Raw genomic sequence first — 21,056 nt, 5'->3', positions numbered from 1 at the left:
TGGTGGCCTTCATTCCTTGTCATCCTCAGGGAGCTGAGAACGTCTCCACCCTTGGGACCTGTGGTGGGCTGAACCCCCCAGAACATGGACCGAGTGACCAGATACCCCATCTTCAGCATCCCCCACTCACCAGGCAAGGCCGGCCTGGCCCTCAATGGGGACACCAGCTACACATTCCAGCTGGTGGATGTGGAGCCCTCGGCCAGCCGCTGGGGCCCAGACAAGTCTATAGTGCAGACAGCTAATCGCAAGGCCCGGCTGGAGGTGTTGAGGACAGGGGCACCTTGCAGCCTGTGCACCTTCCCCAGCCAGGAGTCCTTTCAGCCAGAGGACGATGAGGATGAGGGGAAGGCCTACTACCTAGACACAAGGCCTGCCCTGCCCAGGCAGCCACAGGACCTGGAGAAGGAGCGCTGGGCAGTCATCCAGGGCCAGGCGGTGAGGAAGAGTAGCACAGTGGCCACGCTCCACGGCGCCCCTGACCATGGGGACCCCGGGACCCCTAGACGACCTCAATTCATGGCCCTGGAGGACAATGTGATCGACAGGGAGCAGATCGACTTCCTGGCAGCAAGGCAGCAGTTCCTGAGCCTGGAGCAGGCAAATGCGGGGGTCCCTCAGAACCCCCAGCCAGGGCGGCCCCGGTCTGTGCCCCACCCAGGGTCAGCCAGATCCCCAAGACTTTAAACAAGCCACCCCTGGCCAATGGGTATGTTGCCTCAGTCAAGCCCCAGGTGAAGAAGGTGTTCATGCAAGAGAAGAGTGTCCGCGGTCTGTCCACTGGGTCTGGCATCCAAGCTGTGGACGGCCCTGGTTCCCAGCCCCAAGCAGGATCACTGGAGGTCCCTAAGGAGACTCCCATTGAGCGGGAGATCCGATTGGCCCAAGAGCGCGAGGAAGCTCTGCGTGAGGAGAGGGGGGCTGCAGCGGGCGGTAAGCCAGCAGGAGCTGGTGGAGATACCCACCCGGCCTCTGCTGACCAAGGTGAGCCTGACCACAGCCCCGCGGCGGGAGAGGGGGGCGCCCGTCGCTCTATGTGCAGCGCGACATGGTACAGGAGACGCAGCGTGAGGAGGACCACCGGCGGGAGGGTCTGCAGACGGGCTGGGCGTCCACGCCCAACAGGGTTTGCGAGGGCTCTGAGCCGGGACTTAGGAGAGCACTCAGCTCAGACTCCATCTTTGGCCTGGCCCCAGACGCCAGTGCAGCCAACCCTGCTCCAGAGCTGAGGAAGGTGAACCGCATCCCGCCTGATGCCTACCAGCCTTACTTGAACTCCGGGACCCCCCAGCAAAATTTCTCAACCTTCCCTGCTTACGGCAAGCCTAGTGGTCTCTCTGCAGATGCAGCCAAGGCGGTGGCCTCACCCAAGGCTACAGGGTCTCAGAGGCATCTCTTGGAATCCTCTGGAAAACCCTCAGGCACAAAGCAGGAGTTCTGGAAGCCCCCCAGGGGACCTCCACCAGCCAGTGGGGGTGTCGTGCGATGGAAGTACTTCCGCCTGCGTCCCCTGAGGTTCAGGGTTCCGGATGTGCCCCAGAAGGCTGAGGTCCCCAGAATCTGGGGCTGGGAAGTGGCTGGGGCCCCCGTGTTGAGGCTACAAAGGTCCCAATCCTCTGAGCTGCTGGAGAAGGAGATGGAGGACGCCCTGAGGCGGGAGCGAGAGGTGGCCGAGGAGCGGCGCAACGCTCTCTTCCCGGAGCTCTTCGAGCAGCCAGACTGTGACCAAGACTCCAGGAGCTCCTCCCAGGCATCAGGTGAGGGGGTGTCCCAGGACCTGGCTGCTTTGATCTGGGTCTCCAAGGTTAGAGCAAAGGAGGGCGAGGAAGAGGAGTTTGGGGGTGTCAGGAGGGGTTGAGGGTGGAGGGGCATCTGGGCGACCCTGTCTGTCCCCCGGTTGGCTGGTCTGTCTGCCTGTTGTTTTCTTAAGCTATAGATTTTCGAGAGAGATGTCAGCTTTGCCCTTGGGTTTTTTGCTTTATGGCTTTGAATGTCTTATTATTAGGCACATAAAAGCTTACAGATGGTTTATCTTCTTAGTCACTTGCTCCTCTTTGTCAACTTTAAATATCTCCTATGGCATTGTCATGTTTTTCACCTTGTATGGTTGGCCCATCCGTCTATCCACTTCCTCCTGACTGGTTATTTTGGTCACTGTATCAGTTTTGCTAATAAGCTGTCTGCTCTGTACGTCTGTCCATTCACCTGTCTTCTTAACGGGTCCCCTCTTTTGGCCAGATATTCAGTGCGTCTCCTGAGCCTTGGTCTGACCGATATTCTACCCTCAAGGGACTATGGCGCCCTCCCTGATGCTCCTTCCTTCCCCTTCCCCCACAGGCATCATGGATAGCTATTCAGTGTCCGAGTCACACTTCGTCACCCCGATCCACTTGCACTCGGGCCTGGTGTGGAAGGCAGAGGCCCCTGCCGAGGCTAGTCCTGGGCAGAGAAAGAAGAAGGAGCAGTGGGTGAGTCTAGAACACTGCCCATCCCCTCAGAGGCCTGGCTGAGGTCTGACACCCACCCCCCATCCCCAGTTAGAGCCTTAGGAAGGTGGAGCGAGATTTGCCGAGGGTCACATGGCCTGTGAGCTCTTGAGCCCAGGCCTGAATCCATACCCCGCATTTGTAACTGTGAGGCCATCCCCTCCCCGAGCTGGGTGTTGCGGACACCATGGAGAATAACACCAACTCCGGCCTCACCCAGCTGGCACTCACAGCCCAGCCTCATGGGTTGGGGCACAGAGTGGAGCCCAGTGACCCAAGTTCAAGTCTCAGTCCTGCCACTTGCTGGCTATGTGGTGTTGGGCAAGGTTCCGCCCCTCTCTGGCCCTCGCTCTCCGTCTCTGTGAAATGAGCGTGATATGACGACGAGCCGCCTCCAAGCCCTACCACAGGGCCTGGCCATGGGAGAAGCTCCGTCATTGCTGACTGTCTTTATTATGCTGAAGTTGACAAAGGAAAAATAACTGCAAAGGATAGGCTGAGGCTGCACGGAGGGGAACAGCATGAGGGAACAGCCAGGTGGATGGCTGAGGTGGGCGATCGAGGGGCACTCAAGGGGGTCACGGTGGGCACGAAACACCTTTCCTCCTGCCTCAAGTGGTGGCTGAGTGGGCTCTGCACTGAGTTCCAGGTGGGCTCTGGGGCGGGGCGGGGCGGAAGGCCCCCGGGCTGACGTATGCTCCTTTCCTGTAGTACGCCGGCATCGACCCCATGGATCGCGTCAACTCGGAGGTGAGTGTGCTCCTGGCTTTTTCCTCCCCTGTCTGTGCCCCCTGCCCCATGGCACCAGGGCCATTGAAAGCCTTTATTTTGGATGTGAGGACTTCACTGGGTAGCTTCTCGATCAGTGGTGTCTGCCTGCAGTGGGTTTTGCTCTGATCTGCGTGTGACGCCTGCCTCGGGCGCAGACTGTGTAAAGTGGGTACAGTTACAGCTTTGTCAAATAATGAAGGTTTAGGGGCAGATTGGGTTCAAAGCAAGGGCATTTTCTTTGAGGGAAGGGTTCCCTGAGAGCATGCAGAAGGGCAGCCACCTCCATGGATGTGTGGAACATATTCGGGGCCGTCCGTGAGCTGAGCCCAAAATGCCAGCCCCAGGAATTCCCCTCGCCCTGCAACTCAGCACGAGTTAGCACATGAGTTGGCGCCATCACAGGAGCAGGAGGTTGGAAAGAGAGGAAGGGATGGTCCTGCTGTACCCCTGTCCTCAGCCTCTCCTATGAGTTGTAGTGAGAGAGGTGTTGGGGGAGGGTTAGTACCTTAATGGTCACTCTATGCCTCCTTTTGCAGGTCCTGGAAGCCACGCGGGTGACCCGCCACAAGAGCGCCAAGGCTGAACGCTGGGAAGCCGGTGTCTATGCCAGCGAGGACGAGGACTAAGCCTGGGGACGGGGGCACCCTCACCCTACAGGAACTGCCAAGACCAACGCCGAGCCCCTCCCCCACCTTAGGAAACAGATCCCCATCTAAATCTGCAATCCAAGAACCACAAACAAGGCGCTGACAGCCCTAAGAGTGGCTGTGCCTTCAGACTCCAGGGCTTGCTTTTCTGTTCTTATTTTCCTAGAGAAATTGTTCTGCTTTTTCTGGGTCTAAAGCTGGGGAAAACATGGGACCTCTGTGAATTCTTTCTGTTTCTGGGACTTGGTCAAATACTCTTGGGTCCAAGAAGGAAGGAGACTAATAGCTCCCCTGCCCCTACTCCAGTTGTATTCGTTCCCGCCAGTCTGAGGGCAGAGGCTGCTTGGAGGAAGGGGCGGGTCCGGGCACCTTGGGAAGCCGCAGGTCTGAAGGGAGAGACACTGGGCCTCCCTCTAAGTCCCCGCCTGAGAAGGGGCACATGCTCCACTCCAGCCCTGGGAAACCTTCCAGTCTGAGGAAGGAAATCTGAGCGCCCAATCTGAGGGCCTTCATGCTGCCCTGGAGTCTCCTCTGCGGCGCACCAGCAAAGCCCTGACATGATAGGGTCCCATGGGGACAGTACCTGACCCGGCAGAGAAAAGGGCTTGATTTGTGGGCCGAAAGGGGTCCTTCTGCTCCCTCCCCTTCCACAGACCGTTTGTTCATGTCCACCGTGAAATAAACCCTCCCCCCCGTTCTGGTTCATTTCTCTTGGTGACACTCATTGTGCTCCCATGGGGCCTTCACCCCATCCCAGGAGCTGCAAGCCCCAGGACAGGCTGCCAGGGCCGCACTCAGCATTCCCAGCACGCGGCATGCGGGAGGTGCTCAACCAGTGCCTGTGGAATGACCGACTCCACAAAGACATGGTGGGTGACAGGCTGGGGGCAGGGGAAGGGGTTAGTGTTTAATGGGGCCAGAGTGTCAGTTCGGGGATGTGAGAAAGTTCTGGAGCCAGATGGTGGGGTTGGCTGCACAGCATTGAGAATGTGCTTCATGCCACTGAGCTGTGTATTTAACACAGTTAAGATGGTAAATGTTATGTCATGTGTATCTTATCACAATAAAAATTTGAAGGCTTAAGAAGGCCCTTAGGAACCACCAGAGGAAGCTTTACAAAATTCGAAGTGCCCTAAAAATGCAACATCCTCTTTGAAATTCTTAACTTGTCCTGACTGGCGTGTCCTGATGAGTCCAGAAGTGTGACCATTGGAAAGGTCTTGTTTTTAAGATTTACTTTTCATTTTAATTCTTTTAATGAGGCAGCTCCCTTAGAAAGCAAAGATAGAATTCTATCCACCTGCCAGGCTGACTGCCCGGGAGGTATTTGGTGAATGGTTTAAATAAATTCTTAGAGGAATTCCCCAAGGAGGGCAGGTCTGTCTGGAAGGTGGAGGGACTTCAGGGCAGGTTCTCAGGGCGAAACGAAGCCAGGCAGCCAGTGGGCGGCACTTCTCAGATCTTCTATCTGCAGGTCCCTGGCTGCCCCGCATTCTTCCCTGTGAGGGGTGGATACTTTTCCCTGGTTTCCCCCCAGCTCAGTGTATTCTGATCCGGGACGGGAGGAGAGTTCTCTCCCAGGCCATTACAAAGGCTGAAATACGAACCCGACGTTCCATCTAAAATGCCAGAATCCTGCCTCCCTCCAGGTCTGCTTCTCAGCACTTTTCACAGTGTTCCCACCTTCTCCTCTCGCCTAATTGACTCCGGCAGGATTGTGGGGTGTACGGGGGGCCACGCCGGTGTGGTCAGCTTTCACTCTCAGGGGAGCCCCTCTCATGCATGTGGAGTCAGAGCTGCCGCTGGCTGGAGAGGACAGGGTTGTGAGAGAAAACCCAAGACACCCAGTTACCTGTGAATTTCAAGCTAATAAAAAATGACTTTAGAATAAGCATGTCCCATGCGATATTTGGGACATACATATGCTTAAAAAAATCATTCATTGTTTATCTCAAGTTCAAATGTAACTGGTTATCCTGTTTTGTTTTTAAATCTCACCCAAGGATATGTTTATTGATTTTAGGGAGAGAGGAAGAGAGAGAGCGCGCACATGCGTGCGCGCGCACGCACATGGGTTGATGCTCTAACCAGCTGAGCCATCCAGCCGGGGCTGTCCTCTATTTTTAATTACCAAATCTGGCTGCCCTTGATGGGGCGACTGCCAGACTGGCCGGCTCTTTCCCCTGAGGGACTTGTAGGCGCCCAGGAAGAGCAGGACAGGCAGGTCTCAAAACACACGCACTTCAGGTGCACGAATCACATGCCCTGCAGCTCCTCCAGCTGCATGAAGCACATGACCAGCATTGAGACGGGACAAGGGGGTTGCACAGGCACATGAGAGGCCTGCGCCACCGGGACTATTCCTGGAATAAGCTGCCAGATCGTGTGAACTTCAAAAGATCCTTACTCTCCCTCGGCCTCAGTTTCCTCATTTGTGGCACGAAATATCAATGTGGAGGTGTAGTATCATCTCCACAGGGCAGTGGTGAGGATTAACTGCTAAACAGAGTACTATACACCTGGTATACAGTAAATGCCAAATTAATATTGGTTCCGATTAACCATTTGTGATAGTTTGATTCCTATCTGTTGTCCCACCAGGTCAAGCGCCTGATTGTTGGGGGAAGAGTGTGTCTGTCTTGTCCCTGTCACATACACAGTGCCTAGACCAGTGCCCAGCAAACCATAGGCACTCAATAAATATCACAATCTCTCATCAGTTACTAAGCGTCTGGCGCTGCTCAAATCATCCAAACCCAGCTGTGACCAAGGAGCATGGTGTCCACACCACGGAGCTCATAGGGATTAAACAATGACATTTAGCCCTGACCAGTGTGGCTCAGTGGTTGGGTGTCATCCCACAAAGCGAAAGGTGACAGGTTTGATTCCCAGTCAGGGTACATGCGTGGGTTGCAGATTTGATCCCCAGTGGGGGCGCATATGAGAGGCAACTCATTAATGTTTCTCTCTCACACTGATATTTCTCTCCCTCTCTTTCTCTTTCTTTTACTTTCTCTCTCTAAAAAAAAAAAAAGTAAATAAATAAAATCTTTTTAAAAAATAAATAAACAATGAGGCTTAAATGTGTAATGCAAAGGCTGGTGACACAACACGAGGCAATGAAAACCGTAAGGAGGAACAGTTTTCTGCTTACATAGCAAGTGACGAGGCAGCCTCCTGAGCCAGGGCAGTCAGGGGAGACCTCTTGGAGGAGGTGACCTTTGAGAAGAGGCCAGGATTAGGTGAAAGAATGAGCCAGAGGAACAGAACCAAGAAGCGGGCACAGCACACACCAAGGCCATGAGGCTGGACCGAGCTGGGCCTGTTGGGGGAAGAGCACAGAAATCTGTGTGGTTGGAGCAGAACGAGTGAGGAGGAGAGAGGGAGGAGGTAAAGGCAAAGAGATGATGGAGGAGGTAGGTGGTGCAGGGTCCAGTGAGTACAGCAGGTCTTGTGCCTTTACTCCAAGACCTAGGAGCCATAGAGGGCAGGGGCGGAGCAGACTGGGTGCTCACACACGCCCTCTGGTGGCTTTGGGGAGGAGAGACAGGAGAGGCCAAGGCGGAGCTGGATACAGGGACCTGGAGGAGACCATGGAGCCACCACTCTTTTCCATTGCAGGTGGATGAGACATGTTTGTGGAGAAAAGGCAGGGAATAGATGGTCCCAGAGTCAGCCCCTCCTGGACGCATGGTCCTTGGGCTCCTGGCTTCCTTGCTGCCTCCCCAAATTCTTGCTGCATGCCCCCCATGAGCAGTTCACTCAGGGCTGCTTGCTGCTCCCCAGATTTTTATAGAAGGCTTGCCTGCTTAGGCCAGACCCACCCAGCATAATCTCCCTTTGGATCAACTCAGTGTCAGCTGAATTGGGAACTCTAATTACACCCGAAAAAGCCCTTCCCCCTGCTAATTACACAGGGTTTGTGCACGGGAGCAGGACTCTTGGGGTCACCTCAGATTCTGGCCATTTTGGGAAGACCTAAAGTGGGCTTTACAGCAAGGGTTCTGGTGGGATGAATTGGGTTCATCTCTCATCCCCAGCTCCTATTCTTCAGGTTGTCTTAAGTTAACCAGCCATTTCCTGCTTCTGAGCCTCAATTTCTCTGCCAGTAACAGGGAGACAACGTCTTTGCCCACAGGACTGGCAAGCCAATGAAATGGGGTGTCTGAAAATCCCTCGCCCTTGAGGTCTCAGACTGGAGGCATTCAGAACACAGTCTCCTCTTAGCTGTCAGTGGTTTACTTTGTTTTCTTTAAAAGAATTTGCCAACAGTTAAAAAGCAGGACATTTTAAAAGTCTGGACTTCTCTCTTCTCTCTAGAAGTCCCCACACACTCTCTGGCCTGGCTGGATGGTGTTTCATGGAGCTGCACTGGGCCGGAGTGGAACAGTGTCCCCCTGTCAGACAGGCTCTGGGCCCCTGCGGTCCCTCCCAACCTCACTGCAGGTGGGCTCCGAGCAGGTCCATTAGGGAGAACACCTGTCACTATTTTACCACATTTTCCTCGTACAGGAGTAGTGAAGAAACTATAATTGGATAAAGATGAGTGATGGTCTTGTGAGAGCAGTTTCTTTAAAAATAAATCCTCCTTTGCCATCAACCTCTCAAATTCCAGGGGTCTTCCCAGCAAGGCCTAACGTGGGATTAAAAACTGGGCCTGAGATGCGAGGCTGTTCGCAGTCCCCTGAACCCTGCTTTGCAAAGGCAGTTTCTGCCTTGGGTTAGGCAGGCTTCCCACAAACTCACATCCACCCGGAACTTCAGAATGTTATGTCACTTGGAGACAGAGCCTTTGTGGGCATGAGAATAGACTAAGTAGGTGGCTACAGTGGTTTTCTGTGGCATGATGGGGTTGTTAGTGTTAGTGCCTGCCAAACGTTTGACGTGGAGTTCGTGTGTCCCTGGCTGGGTTTCTTGGCTCACTGGTTCAGGTGTCCATAATTTCTCTGTCCATTCCTGTCCCAGCTTTATTTACCCCCAGGGACGTTTATGAGGGTTACCAGGCACCTGGCACACAATTGGTGCTGAATAACCGTTGGTTCCCGTTGCTATTGACCAAGTAAATAAACCTGTCCTCATCAGACAACCAGGGGCTAAGACTGAGAAGAGGAACTGCATGCTGCCACCAGAGGGCAGCAAAACACCAGCAATGCGGCACCTGCTCCCACCCGCGAGAAGAAGCCTGCCCACTGCCTCTTGCAAGTTCCCATTCCTCTCCCTGGCAGAGAGAATCCCTAGGGTCCTTGAACGCCGAGACTGGAGAACACACAGCCCCAGAGCCCTAGCTCCACAAAACGTCCCTGGGCTCCTGGGGACCACTAAGAGGGGAGTGGCGGTGGACAGGGCCCATGGAGCTATGTTCCACAGAGAAAAATGCACACCCCCTTACGTTTAAATGGATTTATCTCCCAGAACATTATAGTAGCTGAAAATTTGTGGAAAATTTAAAAAGTATGTGTATTAAAACTCATGGCACTATTTTAGATTTAAATGTACATTTTTGTATTTATACTCCAAACAGAACATATAATTTTCTTCCAGTCCTGCCTCTGCAAACTACTTTTCCTGCACTGGTTTCCTGCTGAGTAGGGGTGGGGGAGGGGGTGACAGCTTGTGGGCAAGGAGCTTCCTTTGTGAGGTGACAGAAATGTTCTGGAACTAGACAGTGGTGAGGGTTGCACAAGTCAGTGAATGTACTAAAAAAAACAAAACACTGGATAGTCCACTTTAAAATAGCGGATTTTTATGGGATGCAATTACATCTCAATTAAAAGAAGACATCTCCATAACGTTCCAAGGGTGACTGCCTCCCACACAGCCTTTGCGTTCTTATCTGTGACATCAGGGATTCCCTTTGGCAGGTGCTGGCCAGCACTTGGCACTATTGATCTTTTGGGTTTTAGCTGTTCTCACATCGCAGTGGCCCCTCTCTGGGGTTTTAATCCGCACTTCGCTGTGGGCTGGTGCTGTTAAGTACATGCTTATGGCCATTGGACGTCCTTTCTCAGGACCTGCCCTTTAAACCTTTGGCCCATTTTCTCAACTTGGGTTTGCTGATTTCTTTCATTGGTTTGTGAGTGTTCTTTACATATGCTAGATCCAAGTTCTTTGTTGTGTTATGTAGTGCAAATAGCTTCTCCCAGCCTATTCTTTGCCTGTTGACTCCCCTAATGGTATATTTGGACAAAGAAAATTGTTTAAAATAAAATAGTAAATGTTTTAATTAGAACTAAATTTTATAGGCAAGGAGGCTTAGTAGATGAGTCATTGAGGAGACAGTTTGCCAGCAGTAACATCAGCTTTTCCACGTGGAGGACAGAGAAAATGAGATTGGCTTCATTCACAAATAAAGAGGCTGAGGTTCCCAGAAGCACCCTGGCTCGTCCTGGGGCCCCGGAGCAGCAGCACCATTCTGTGTTCCTGGTCTGAGTAGAAGCCTGGGAGGGTGATTCTGGAAGACACCCACCCAGGCCCCCATTAGGGTATTTCGAACACACTGCAGGGTTGGCATGCAATCCTCAATTTTGAGTTACAAAAGCTCATTTTCTGCCAAGTGTAATGGACGGGAAGGCCACTATTTATGTCTTGTCCCCTCTGGCTGGCTGCCTCACAGGTCAATCGTTTGTGTAAACATGTGGTGTGGAATGAGGACATGGCCACCCACAGTGGCTTCCGGAGGACCTGTGCCCCATCCCTGTCCACTGCTGGGTCCCCAGAATAGTGGTGCCGGAGGTGCCAGAGTGGGCAGCTGGGAACAGTGTGTCTGCACCAGGTCGTCAGTGCCCAGCCTTTCTGGACCCAGATCATAGATGGCTGGGGTCCTGTAATTCTTCACAAAATAATGGAAAGTTGGCTGGTAGCTGAGGGGCAAGCCAGCCCTGACCACACCCCTCCCTTGATTCCAGGTGGCTGCAACGTGCCACAGGCAGAATCTGAAGTGGGACTCCCTTATTTGGAGCCCGGTAAAAGGATGCGGGCCAGGACTCCCCCACTGTGCACCAGTCCTATTTATAACAGGAACCCATGGAAAGTTCTCCTGGTCCCATTGAGCTACTCTCATCAATAAGTCATGGGCAGGATGAACGATTCTTCCCCAGGGAGCAGCAAAGAGGCGGCCGCCTCGCCCTCTCCATGCCCTGTCGGCCATGTCAGGATGTCAAACCTGCTGGTCAGGCCATTCGCAAAAGGCCATACAGGGAGTCACTGTGTGGCCTAGAAATTCCCCTTGTAGTTGGAAATAGAGAACCGAAAACACATGTACACACAACAATCTATATACCCACGTTCACAATTTACAACAGCTAAAAGGCGGACACAACCCAAGTGTCCATCAGTGGGAATGGACAAACACACTGTGATCCCTCTACACACTGGAATATCACTCAGCCAGGAAAAGCAGCGAAGCTCTGACACTCGCTACAACATGGACAGGCCTTGGACACATGATGCTCAGTGAGAGAAGCCAGACCCAAAAGATGACACATTGTGTGACTGTATTTACGTGAAATGTCCAGGACAGAGACAGTTGGGTCAGTGGTCGTCAGGGTGTGGGGAAGGGGGAGGGGTGTGACTGCTGATTGGGATGGTTTTTTGGGGGGTGTTGATGAGGAAGCTCTAGAATTAATAGTACCGATGGTTGCACAATTCTATGAATGTACTAAAAATCATTGAATTGCATAATTTATTTTTGCATAGTTTTAAAATATATCTTTACCAGGTTTGTGTACAATTTAATTTATACAATTCAGATAGATATACTAAAAAAAAAACAAAAAAACCTGCCCCAACTCACCATTTCACTTATTCCACCAATTCATCTTTCTAGGAGCAAACACTTTCCACATTCTTTTTTTTCCAGCTTTGTTGAGGTATGATTGATCTGTAAAAATTGTCCTCCTATGTTGTTCATTGGCACCAAGATGGCGATGGAAACGAGGCTTCCCATCACATGCAAGCCTCTTGGTGAGCACCTGCGCCGCAAGGCTGAGGGACCCTCCATGGTGCCGGAGGACACAGTCATCATGGACACAGGTTCCATGTGGGGCCGTGGAACTTACAAGGGGGAGGAGAAACGCAAGGCCTCTGTGACTGGGTCGGTGGAAAGAGTAAACACGCTGATCTGCGTGAAAGCTTTGAAAACCAGACGTGATGGCGAAGTAGGCGCCATCGTGGTGGGGGGATCACGGAAGCTCAATCAAAGAGGCGGAAGGTGGAGACCAGCTCCAGGCTGGATGCAGCCTTGCTTCTGTCATCCACAAACTTCCCCGTACAAGAGCTGCGGGGAGGAGCTGTGGAAGATGAGCTGCCAGTGAGAGGGGTTTTTTGCAGAAAAGGGACTCCAGGCCGTGTTCTCTAACTGAGTCGTCTCTCTGCACATGAGGAATCTGAAACACAGAAAACTAGGTCAGGCTGCTTCGGTCCAGGTTTCCCTTCCTGATGAAATGACAGATGACTCCCTTCTGCAACTTGCCTTGTGGTGCCTCAGGGATTCTGGGCAACAACAGCTTCACCTGGATCTACCCTGCACCGAGCACAAAGACGAGGCTGCAGGCGGCTCGCTGCAAACCTGTCTCTCTTGCCGATCCAGAGATGGTCTGCCGGCTTCAGGACTGTGTCCTCGTCTCACTGGTAACTCAGAGGATGACGCCTTCTGATACCCGTGTCCTGTGTTGCTGTGAGGCACATCAGATGAAAGGCATCTTAAAGCCAGAAATGACAGAGGAAATTGTGATGGAAGCACGTCAGAGGATTTTAGAACAGGAGGGGTAAGAAGAAGAACCTGAAGGAAGGACAAGGCCGTGCGCCTGACGGAGCAGTTGTTGAAAGTGAAGCATCCGATCTGCAGTCCCTGCGTGTGGCTCAGCAAAGACCTGGGACTGGAAAACTCATCCTGGGGCCTCCGTCGGGCTCCTCTAGCCCACAGGCCTGCTTTTTTCCGTTCAAAGGCAAAGCCTGTGGTGCTGGCCCTGTGGGCTGCCTGCAGATCAATAAGCACTGGAGGTGGTGGGGGGCTTTAAAAGCACACAGCGTTCCACAGGTAGACTCCCATCCTGGAATAGTACGGAAAATCTTCTGCCTTCTATTCGTCGTCAACTCACAAGGCACCATGTCCCATGAAATTGCCCCTGTTAAAAACATGGCCCCCCCACCCCCAAATCGTCTGTCTTGGCTTCCATTCCCACCTTCTTTGCAACACAGTTACAACAATGAAGAGTGTAGTTGGTAAAGTTAACCCAGCAGTCAAATGAAAGAATAAAGTGAACCAAACAAGAAAAAATATATGTATTTAATGTGTAGAATGTGATGGTTAGATATCCATATACATTGTGAAGCGATCACCGCAATGAAGCTAATTAACACCTGCATCATCTCACATAGTTTCGGTCCCTCTTTTTGTGATGAGAACGTTGACGATTTACTCTCAGCAAATTTCAAGGACACAACACAGTGTTGTTGCTATGGTCGCCACATTAGATGCCTGGGACTTACTGATCTTATACTGAATGTTTGTGCCCTTTAAGCAATATCATCCCATTTCTCCCACCCCCAGACCCCTGAGACCACCATTCCACTCTGTTTCTATGAGTTTGACGTTTTTAGATTCCCAATATAAGCGAAAGCATACAGTATTTGTCTTTCTCTGACTTATCTTTCTTAACATAATACCCTTCATGTCCATCCGTATTGTCAAAATGGGAAGATTCCATTCTTTTATGGCTAAATAATATTCCATTGTATGTATGTACATTTTCTTTATCCATTTGTCTCTTGATGGGCACAGGTTGCTTTCACATCTTGGTTATTCTAAATAATGCTGCAATGAACGTAGGGGTTCATATATCTTTTCAAATTAGTGTTTGGGTTTTCTTTTGGATAAATACCCAGAAGAGAAATTGCTGGGTCATAAAGTATCTCTATTCAATTTTTTTAGGAGCTTCCATACTGTTTTCCATAGTGGCTGTACCAATCTGCATTCCCACCAACAGGGCGTGAGGGTTCCCTTTCATCCACATTCTCAACAACACTGGCTGTTTATTGATTTATTGATGATAGCCGTTCTGACAGGTGTGGGTGATATCTCTTTGTGGTTTTAATTTGCACATCCCCCGATGATTAGTGACGTTGAGCATATTTTCATATGTCCGTTGGCCGTCCGTATGTCTGTCCCCTTTGCAAGAATGCCTCTTCAGGCCCTCCGCACATTTTTCAGTCGGGTTACTTTTCAACCCTCTGTCATAGCTGGACCTCACTGTGAGGGGGGGCCCCGCCCCCGTCCTCCCCAGCGTTCCACATTTTCTTTTTGAGCAATATTTATTTATTTACTTATTTATGTATTTGCCTTCCATCATAGCCTTTATTCAGCATCAAACTAGGTTCCTGGTGAATGCAATAAAACACAAAAGAATAACAAAGCCATGAGAGTTGGGAAGAAAGAAATAAATTGTTATTATTTGCAATAAAATTGTAGAACGCTCCACAAATTTGCGTGTCATGCTTGTACAGGGGCCACGCTGATCTTCTCCGTATCGTTCCAGTTTTAGTAGATGTGCTGCTGAAGTGAGCACTTTCTGAGCAGTTTTAGGTTTACAGAAAAATTAAGCAGAAAAAACAGAGTTCCCAAATACCCTCACACCAATTCCCCTATTATTTTCCCCTGTTATTAATATCTTGGTACATTTGTCATAATTGATGAGCCAGAATTGATACATTATTATTAACTAAAGTCCACAGTGGACATCAGGGTTCTTTTCTGGTGTTGGACTCTCTATGGGTTTAGACAAATACACAATGACACGTACCCACCACTACAATGTCACACAGAGTAGTGTCACAGTCCTGAAACCCTCTGTGCTCCCCCCTGCGAATCCCTCCCCCACCTCAACACCCACATCTCCTCTTCCTGTTTCCACAGTGTTGGCCTTTTCCAACATGCCCTAGAATTGAAATCATACAGTACATAGCCTTTCAGACTGGCTTCCTTCACCCAGTAATATACATTTAAGATTCCTCCATGTCTTTTTGTGGTTTGAGAGCTCATTTCTTTTCAGCACTGAATGACATTCCATTGCCTGTATGGACCACCGTTATTTATCCATTGCCTGTCGAAGGGCATCTTGGTCACTCCCATGTGCGGCCATTATGAGCAAAGATGCCGGAAACACCCTGTGCAATTTGTGTGTGGATATTTTCCTTTGGTTTTACATCTGCAGGGCACCAAACACCCCCGGCAGGTTTTTCCAGCCATCGAGTCCAAGGTGGTAACTCAAGTGGGGCTGCCCGAACTTGTCCAAATTTCCAAATTTCCCTCCTGTGCACATAGCTCTCAAATGATGAAGACGCACCATTTGGTCTAACACACACCCTCGCCAAGCAAGCCCTGACTCAGCCAGTGGGACCTCAGGGTGGGGGGCAGTGAGGTGGCCAAAAACAGTGGCTTGGACCCAGGCTCCGAGTGCGTCCACACCACTAAGAATCCTGCTCACCAGTGGGAATGAAGTCAAACAGGTCAGCCACTGCGCAAAAGTCAGCAGTTCCTCAAAAAAACCCAAATTAGAGAGTTACCTATGTCCCAGCAACTCCACTGTTAGGCACGTACCTCCAAATAACCGAAAACAGGTGTTCAGACAAAAACGTGTTCACAACTGTTCACAGCAGCATGACTGACAACAGCCAAAATGTGAAACAGCAGGTGAACAGACAAACACAACGGGGTCCGTCCGCACACTGGGCTCACCAGTGACACTCACCATAACGTGGACGGAGCTTGAAAACACGATGCACAGCCAAAGATGCCAGACACAAAAGGCCACACAGTGTGTGATTCCATTCATGTGAAACGTCCAGAGCAGGCAACTCCACGAAGGCAGGAAGTATGTTAGCGTCAGGGGCTGGGGAGGGGATGGGAGAGTGAGTGCTCATGGGGGCTTCTTTTTAGGGTGGCCCTGGAGTGTTCTGGAACAAGACAGAGGTGATGATTACACGGTGTTACACATGTACTGAATGTTACTGAAAATGATTAATTCTATGTTATGTGAATTTCACCTCAATTTCATTTTTTAAAGATTTTATTTATTTATTTTAGAAAAAGGGGAAGGGAGGGAGAAAGAAAGGGAGAGAAACATCGATGTGAGAGAGAGAGACATCAATCCGTTGCCTCTAGTACACTCCCCATTTGGGAACTGAAGCTGAAACCCAGGCTGTGCCCTGACCAGAAATCAACCAGCAACCTTTAGCTTTGTGGGATGACCCCGAACCAAGCCACACTCGTCAGGACATTCACCTCAATTTAACAAAAAAGTTCGTGCTCAAAGCCACTTTACTTCCAGATTGCTCACACTCTGATTGCCCACCATGCCCCCACTCTGTGCTGGCCACAGACAGGCCCGGGGGAAAATAAAAGCCCAAAGTGTAGCACCTGCTGGGCCTCAACCAGACCCCAATCCTCCAGCTTCCTGAGAACAGTCTCCTTTGAACAACTAAAGCCCACCTGAGTGCCCCAGACCCTGCTCAGACCTGACTGCACTATCTGGTTCTACCCTGCTTTTCTTCCTGGAGGAGGTCAAGGTCACACAGGAGGGAGGTGTCCTCTCTAGGGGACAAGGGCTCTCTGCAAACCAGGCACCTCAGCTCCACACCGTGCGACCCTGGTCCCCCACTTTAGAGACCATATTGAGGCTCAGGGTGGTGAAACAACTCCTGAAATTACCTGCTACCCCCTGGACCCTACCCGGGTGAGCCTGTCCTTCTCTGAGGAGCCCACTGTGTTCATGTGGCCATGAATACACACTCAGTAGGGTGTGGATCCAGTTGAGGGTTTTGGGGCAGTGATTTTAATGCCTGTGTCGGTTTTGCCCCTGGGAAACTGGGGGCCCTCGGGGGCTGGCCACTGTCTAACCAGTGTCTGAAATTTTGTCGCCTCCCCTGAGTTCAGGCCTTGGTGTCCACCACCACCCAGCCAGGTCTGCAAAGGGCAGAAGTCTCTTTTCCAACTCCCTCCCTTCAACGTCAAAGTGGAGGGAGGCACAACTGTCCTGGCTAGGGGGTGGATGGTGGTGATGGGGGTGGGAGGGGTGGAGGAGCAAGGGATGGCCTGCGGCAAGTCAGCCATGGGTAGCCAGGCCTGCCTGGAGACCAGGAATGCGGGCTGGGGGTCGGGCAAGCCGGCAGCGCAAACTTAGATGGAATAACCCCAGCATAGTGTCACTGGGGGATGATACAGCCTAGGAGGGCGCTTGCGTGTCCTACGACTTGGCCAGCTTGTGGTTCCAGGACAGGACAAAGTCCCAAAACGCTGGCTGGCTGCAGAAAACAAAAGGAAAAAGGAGTTCCTGGGGCATCTAATTTAAAACAAGCAAACAAACAAGTGGGGACAAAAGAAGGAATGCACGGAATGCAGCCAGGTCCCCTTCCGGGTGCACTGACCCTACAGAACCTGAGGCCACCCCAGGCTCTGTGCTCCGTGGGAGGGAGCAAAGAAAATTATTAACACTAAGGAATTTTGCTATCTTTACTGCCACAGAGATCACTCCCTCCAGCAGCTTTGCTGTAAGGGGCATTTGGGTGTCTCGGTGGGGAGCCCCTCAGGGTTTGAATTCTTGGGCGTGGAAGAACCCCATGAAGGTTCCAGAGACAAAAGCTTAGCAGGGAGAAATAACCATGAACTTCACGAGCTGTTGGAGGAATATGGGCATTTACAGAAGCGTTTTTAAGCCTTGGCCTGGTTGTGCCGAGGCCCCTCTCCCGGAACCCTACACAATGTCTGGAAATGACACAACATTCCACGCTTTGAAGATAAACAGCAGCAGCATTCGGTATGTTTGTTTTTATGGTTGGAACTGTTTTATCTTTAGCAAAAAGGAAGGAGCCTGTGCTTGCCCACATAATTCTAGAATTTTCCTCCAGGATCATGCCCGGGAATTTAAACTCTGCTTGCTAGACAAAGAAGCTGGGGCGGGGGAGGAAAATGTGGCTTTCTTCTAAATAAATAAATAAATAAATAAATGTGTAGATTTTAGGGAAAGAAGGATTTTCATAATCTTAGTCTTTCTGGGTTTTTTGGTGTTTTGTTTTTTTTTTTTTTTGGAACCCTGCTGTTTTGATAGGGAGACCCCTGGGCATTGGACTGGTCAGAGGTTTGGGGTCTGGAGACTCAGGAGAGGTGGTAGGTCGGTCCCAGGTCAGCTGGGCTGGGGAGGCTCCTGTCTCCTCTGGAACGTGGGGTGGGGTGGTCAGGAACGTTGTGCCTGACCCCTGTCCTCTCTGAGTGGGCATCCAGATTTAGGGCTGGACAAGTCTGTGCACCCTCAGAACATTTTGAGGTCAAAGGAACGAGGAAGGAGATATTCCCCGCATGAAGAGGGGCCCCACTCCCATGCTGCAGGCTGATCAAGAGCATCAGCAACCTGGCACATACTGACCAAGGGCCTAACAGCATCAGCAACCTGGCACATACTGAAGACGTTTCCAGAATTTCAGTTTGGAAAGATGAGAAAGTTCTGGATGGTGGTGACCGTTGCACAATGATGTGAATGTACTTAATGCCTCTGAGCTGTACCATTGAAAAATGGTGAAAAAGGTAAATTTTACATTCTGCATATTTTACTATTAAAAAAATTAGTTTTAGAGGAAATGTTAATATCATCTGGAAAGTTTCAGGATGTAAAATAAGGGGAAGGGAGAATCTGCTTAACAAGGAAACAAGTCTCACTTTGGTGAACAGAATAAAACTACAAAATAAAATTCAAAGCCCCTGCTCAATATAATACCCTCCAACACACTAGCAGTTGTTCCCTCTGGATTGCTGGGGACAGTCTGTTTCCTCCTCTGCTCTATTTTTAAATGTTTTGTAATACTAACTTGACCGAGTTGGTTGTTAAATGCAAAATGCATCATGGAAAAATGAATACAAAAGGCCCGAGGACCATTTAAAACTCAAAGGATGGAAGAAGATGAGAAGATGCATAGCCACCATTTAAAACTCAAAGGATGGAAGAAGATGAGAAGATGCATAGCCGGTCGTTCGTACCATGATGCTGCCTTACAAAACACACACACAAAATGACTGCATTGTCCCTATAGATTCCACAATGGAACACAGGCCTTGGAAACGTCTGGGAGTAATCTGGAAGCAAGCAACATGAACCTGGAACAGCAGGAATATGCAAGGAATAGGGCAGAGGAGTTTTATGTTTATTTTATATTCTTGGTGTGTGTGAATTCATCACAATGATAATTTTTAACCGGTCTTTAGAAAGTATTAGCGTGATTGGGATTATATGTGTTATATAAATATGTATACAGTATGCATATATATACACACATATGCAGATGTAAAAATATTTTTAGGCGGGGGGAGGAGGAAAGAGAGGAAGGGGAACATAGATGTGCGAGAGGATCCACTGATTGCCTCTCTCACGCCCCCAACTGGGGACCTAGCCTGCAACCCAGGCATGCGCCCTGACTGGGAATCCAACCAGCGACCTTTCTGTCTGCAGGTTGGCACTCAATCCTCTGAAACACGCCATCCAGGCTCCACTTGTTTTCTTCTTCTTATTTTTTAAATTTCGTCTTGCAGGCTTTAAAGATGTGATGTATTTATTTTTAGAGAGAGAGGAGGGAGGGAGAAGAGAGGGAGAGAAGCATCGATGTATGAGAGAAACATCAAACATCGACTGGTTGCCTCTTGCACACTCCCAACTGGGACCCTGGTCCTTAACCCAGGCATGAGACCTGACTGGGAATCCAACCAGTGACTTTTTGGTTCATAGGTCAATGCTCAGTCCACTGAGCCACACCAGCAGGGCTCCACTTATTTTCCATACAAGATAAATAGATACAGAAAATATGAAAGGAAGGCCTCTGATGTTAAAGGTGCTTACTGCTGACTTGCAACGTGGAGCTTACTGGTAATTTTTAGGATTTTTTTCCATTTGGTTATCTAATTGTGTAAAATGAGCATTTAACATACATACATTTTAAACTCAGTAAGGAAAATATGTAGAAAAGCCTCAGAACAAAAGGAAACCCCTTCCCCCTCAACAGTCATTCCCCCTCCCCCTCCCTAGCCCCTATCAACCACTTATCTACTTCCTGTCTCTGTGCCTTTGCCTCTTCTGGACATTTCATATAAATGGATCACATACTGTGTGGCCTTGTGTGTCTGGCTTCTCGGATTGAACTTCATGTTTTCAAAATCCATCCACGTTGTAGCGACTGTCATCGCTTTGCTCCTTTTCAGCCAAGTAATAGTCCACCATATAGCTGGACCACATTCATCTGTTGATGGATACTCGTTATTCTCACCTTGTGGCTCTTGAGAATCATGCTGCTGTGAACATTTGTGTACAGTTTTATGTGGACATGTATCTTTGTTTTTTGAGTATTTTATTTATGTCTTTTTAGAGAGAGGGAAAGGGAGGGAGAAAGAGAGAGAGAGAAATATTGATTGGCTGCCTCTCGCGCGAGCCCCAGTCGGAGACTGAACTTGTGACCCAGGCACTTGTCCTGACCCCCGGACAGGGTATTGAACTGGTAACCTTTGGGCTTGTGGAACGATGCCCAACCAATTGAGCCACACCGGTTGGGGCAGGACATGTGTTTTTATTTCCCTTGGAGTGAAATTCCTACGATGAAATTGCTGGGTCAGACAGTAACTCTGTGTTTACCCTTTGGAGAAACTGCCCCCGTTTTCCACAGCAGCTGCCCTGTTTCACAGCCCAGCAGCTGTGGACTAGGGTTCCAACCTCTCCACATCCTTGTCCACCCCCGTGACCACCACATGAACAGTGGCCACCCTGTGGGTATGAGGCGTCATCTCACTGTGGGTTTGGTCAGCATTTCCTTGATGGCTCATGGTGTTGAGCTTCGTGTCCTGGTCTTGGTCATTTGTCTGTCCCTGCAGAAATGTCTCTTCAGAACTGCAAAGTCACTTGGAGCCAGTGGCCTCGGTCCCCTCCCATCCTCCCTCCCACCTTCCTGGCCTTCTGGGCAGCCACGAGCAGAAACCTTTCGTTGGACTAGCACCTGAGCAGCACCCCGCCCCCCCTTGGCCCATCAAAATGAAAACAAATTGGTGACACAGCGTCTCCACTACAAGACGGTATAGCTTGTGTGGAACCAGGGCACCAAACAATTGCGTGTTCAGACTGAGGTG

General features: G+C 50.4%; 1 protein-coding gene, 1 non-coding gene and 1 pseudogene across 2 annotated transcripts; 2 read left to right on the top strand and 1 right to left on the bottom strand.

The window, feature by feature from the left end:
- Nucleotides 1–84: 84 nt before the first annotated feature.
- On the top strand, nt 85–3,883 carry LOC129072427 (mitotic interactor and substrate of PLK1-like). Its single transcript, XM_054575900.1, is given in 7 exon segments — nt 85–622; nt 625–917; nt 919–1,017; nt 1,019–1,757; nt 2,338–2,468; nt 3,198–3,236; nt 3,794–3,883. Coding segments are annotated over 7 exon segments (1,929 nt in total).
- Nucleotides 3,884–11,823: 7,940 nt separating this feature from the next.
- Nucleotides 11,824–12,673, top strand: LOC129072426 (exosome complex component RRP4-like; annotated as a pseudogene).
- A 1,689-nt stretch (nt 12,674–14,362) lies between these two features.
- On the bottom strand, nt 14,363–14,469 carry LOC129072607 (U6 spliceosomal RNA). Its single transcript, XR_008529364.1, has one exon. It is a non-coding gene; the product is annotated as a U6 spliceosomal RNA (small nuclear RNA).
- Between the last annotated feature and the right edge of the window lie 6,587 nt (nt 14,470–21,056).

The sequence above is a fragment of the Pteronotus mesoamericanus genome, unplaced genomic scaffold (assembly GCF_021234165.1).
Source record: "Pteronotus mesoamericanus isolate MK-2021 breed Mesoamerican mustached bat unplaced genomic scaffold, CSHL_Meso_final contig_32, whole genome shotgun sequence".
Taxonomy (NCBI): domain Eukaryota; kingdom Metazoa; phylum Chordata; class Mammalia; order Chiroptera; family Mormoopidae; genus Pteronotus; species Pteronotus mesoamericanus.
The sequence above is the reverse complement of the archived record's forward strand: the minus strand, read 5'-3'. Positions and strand labels throughout refer to the sequence as shown.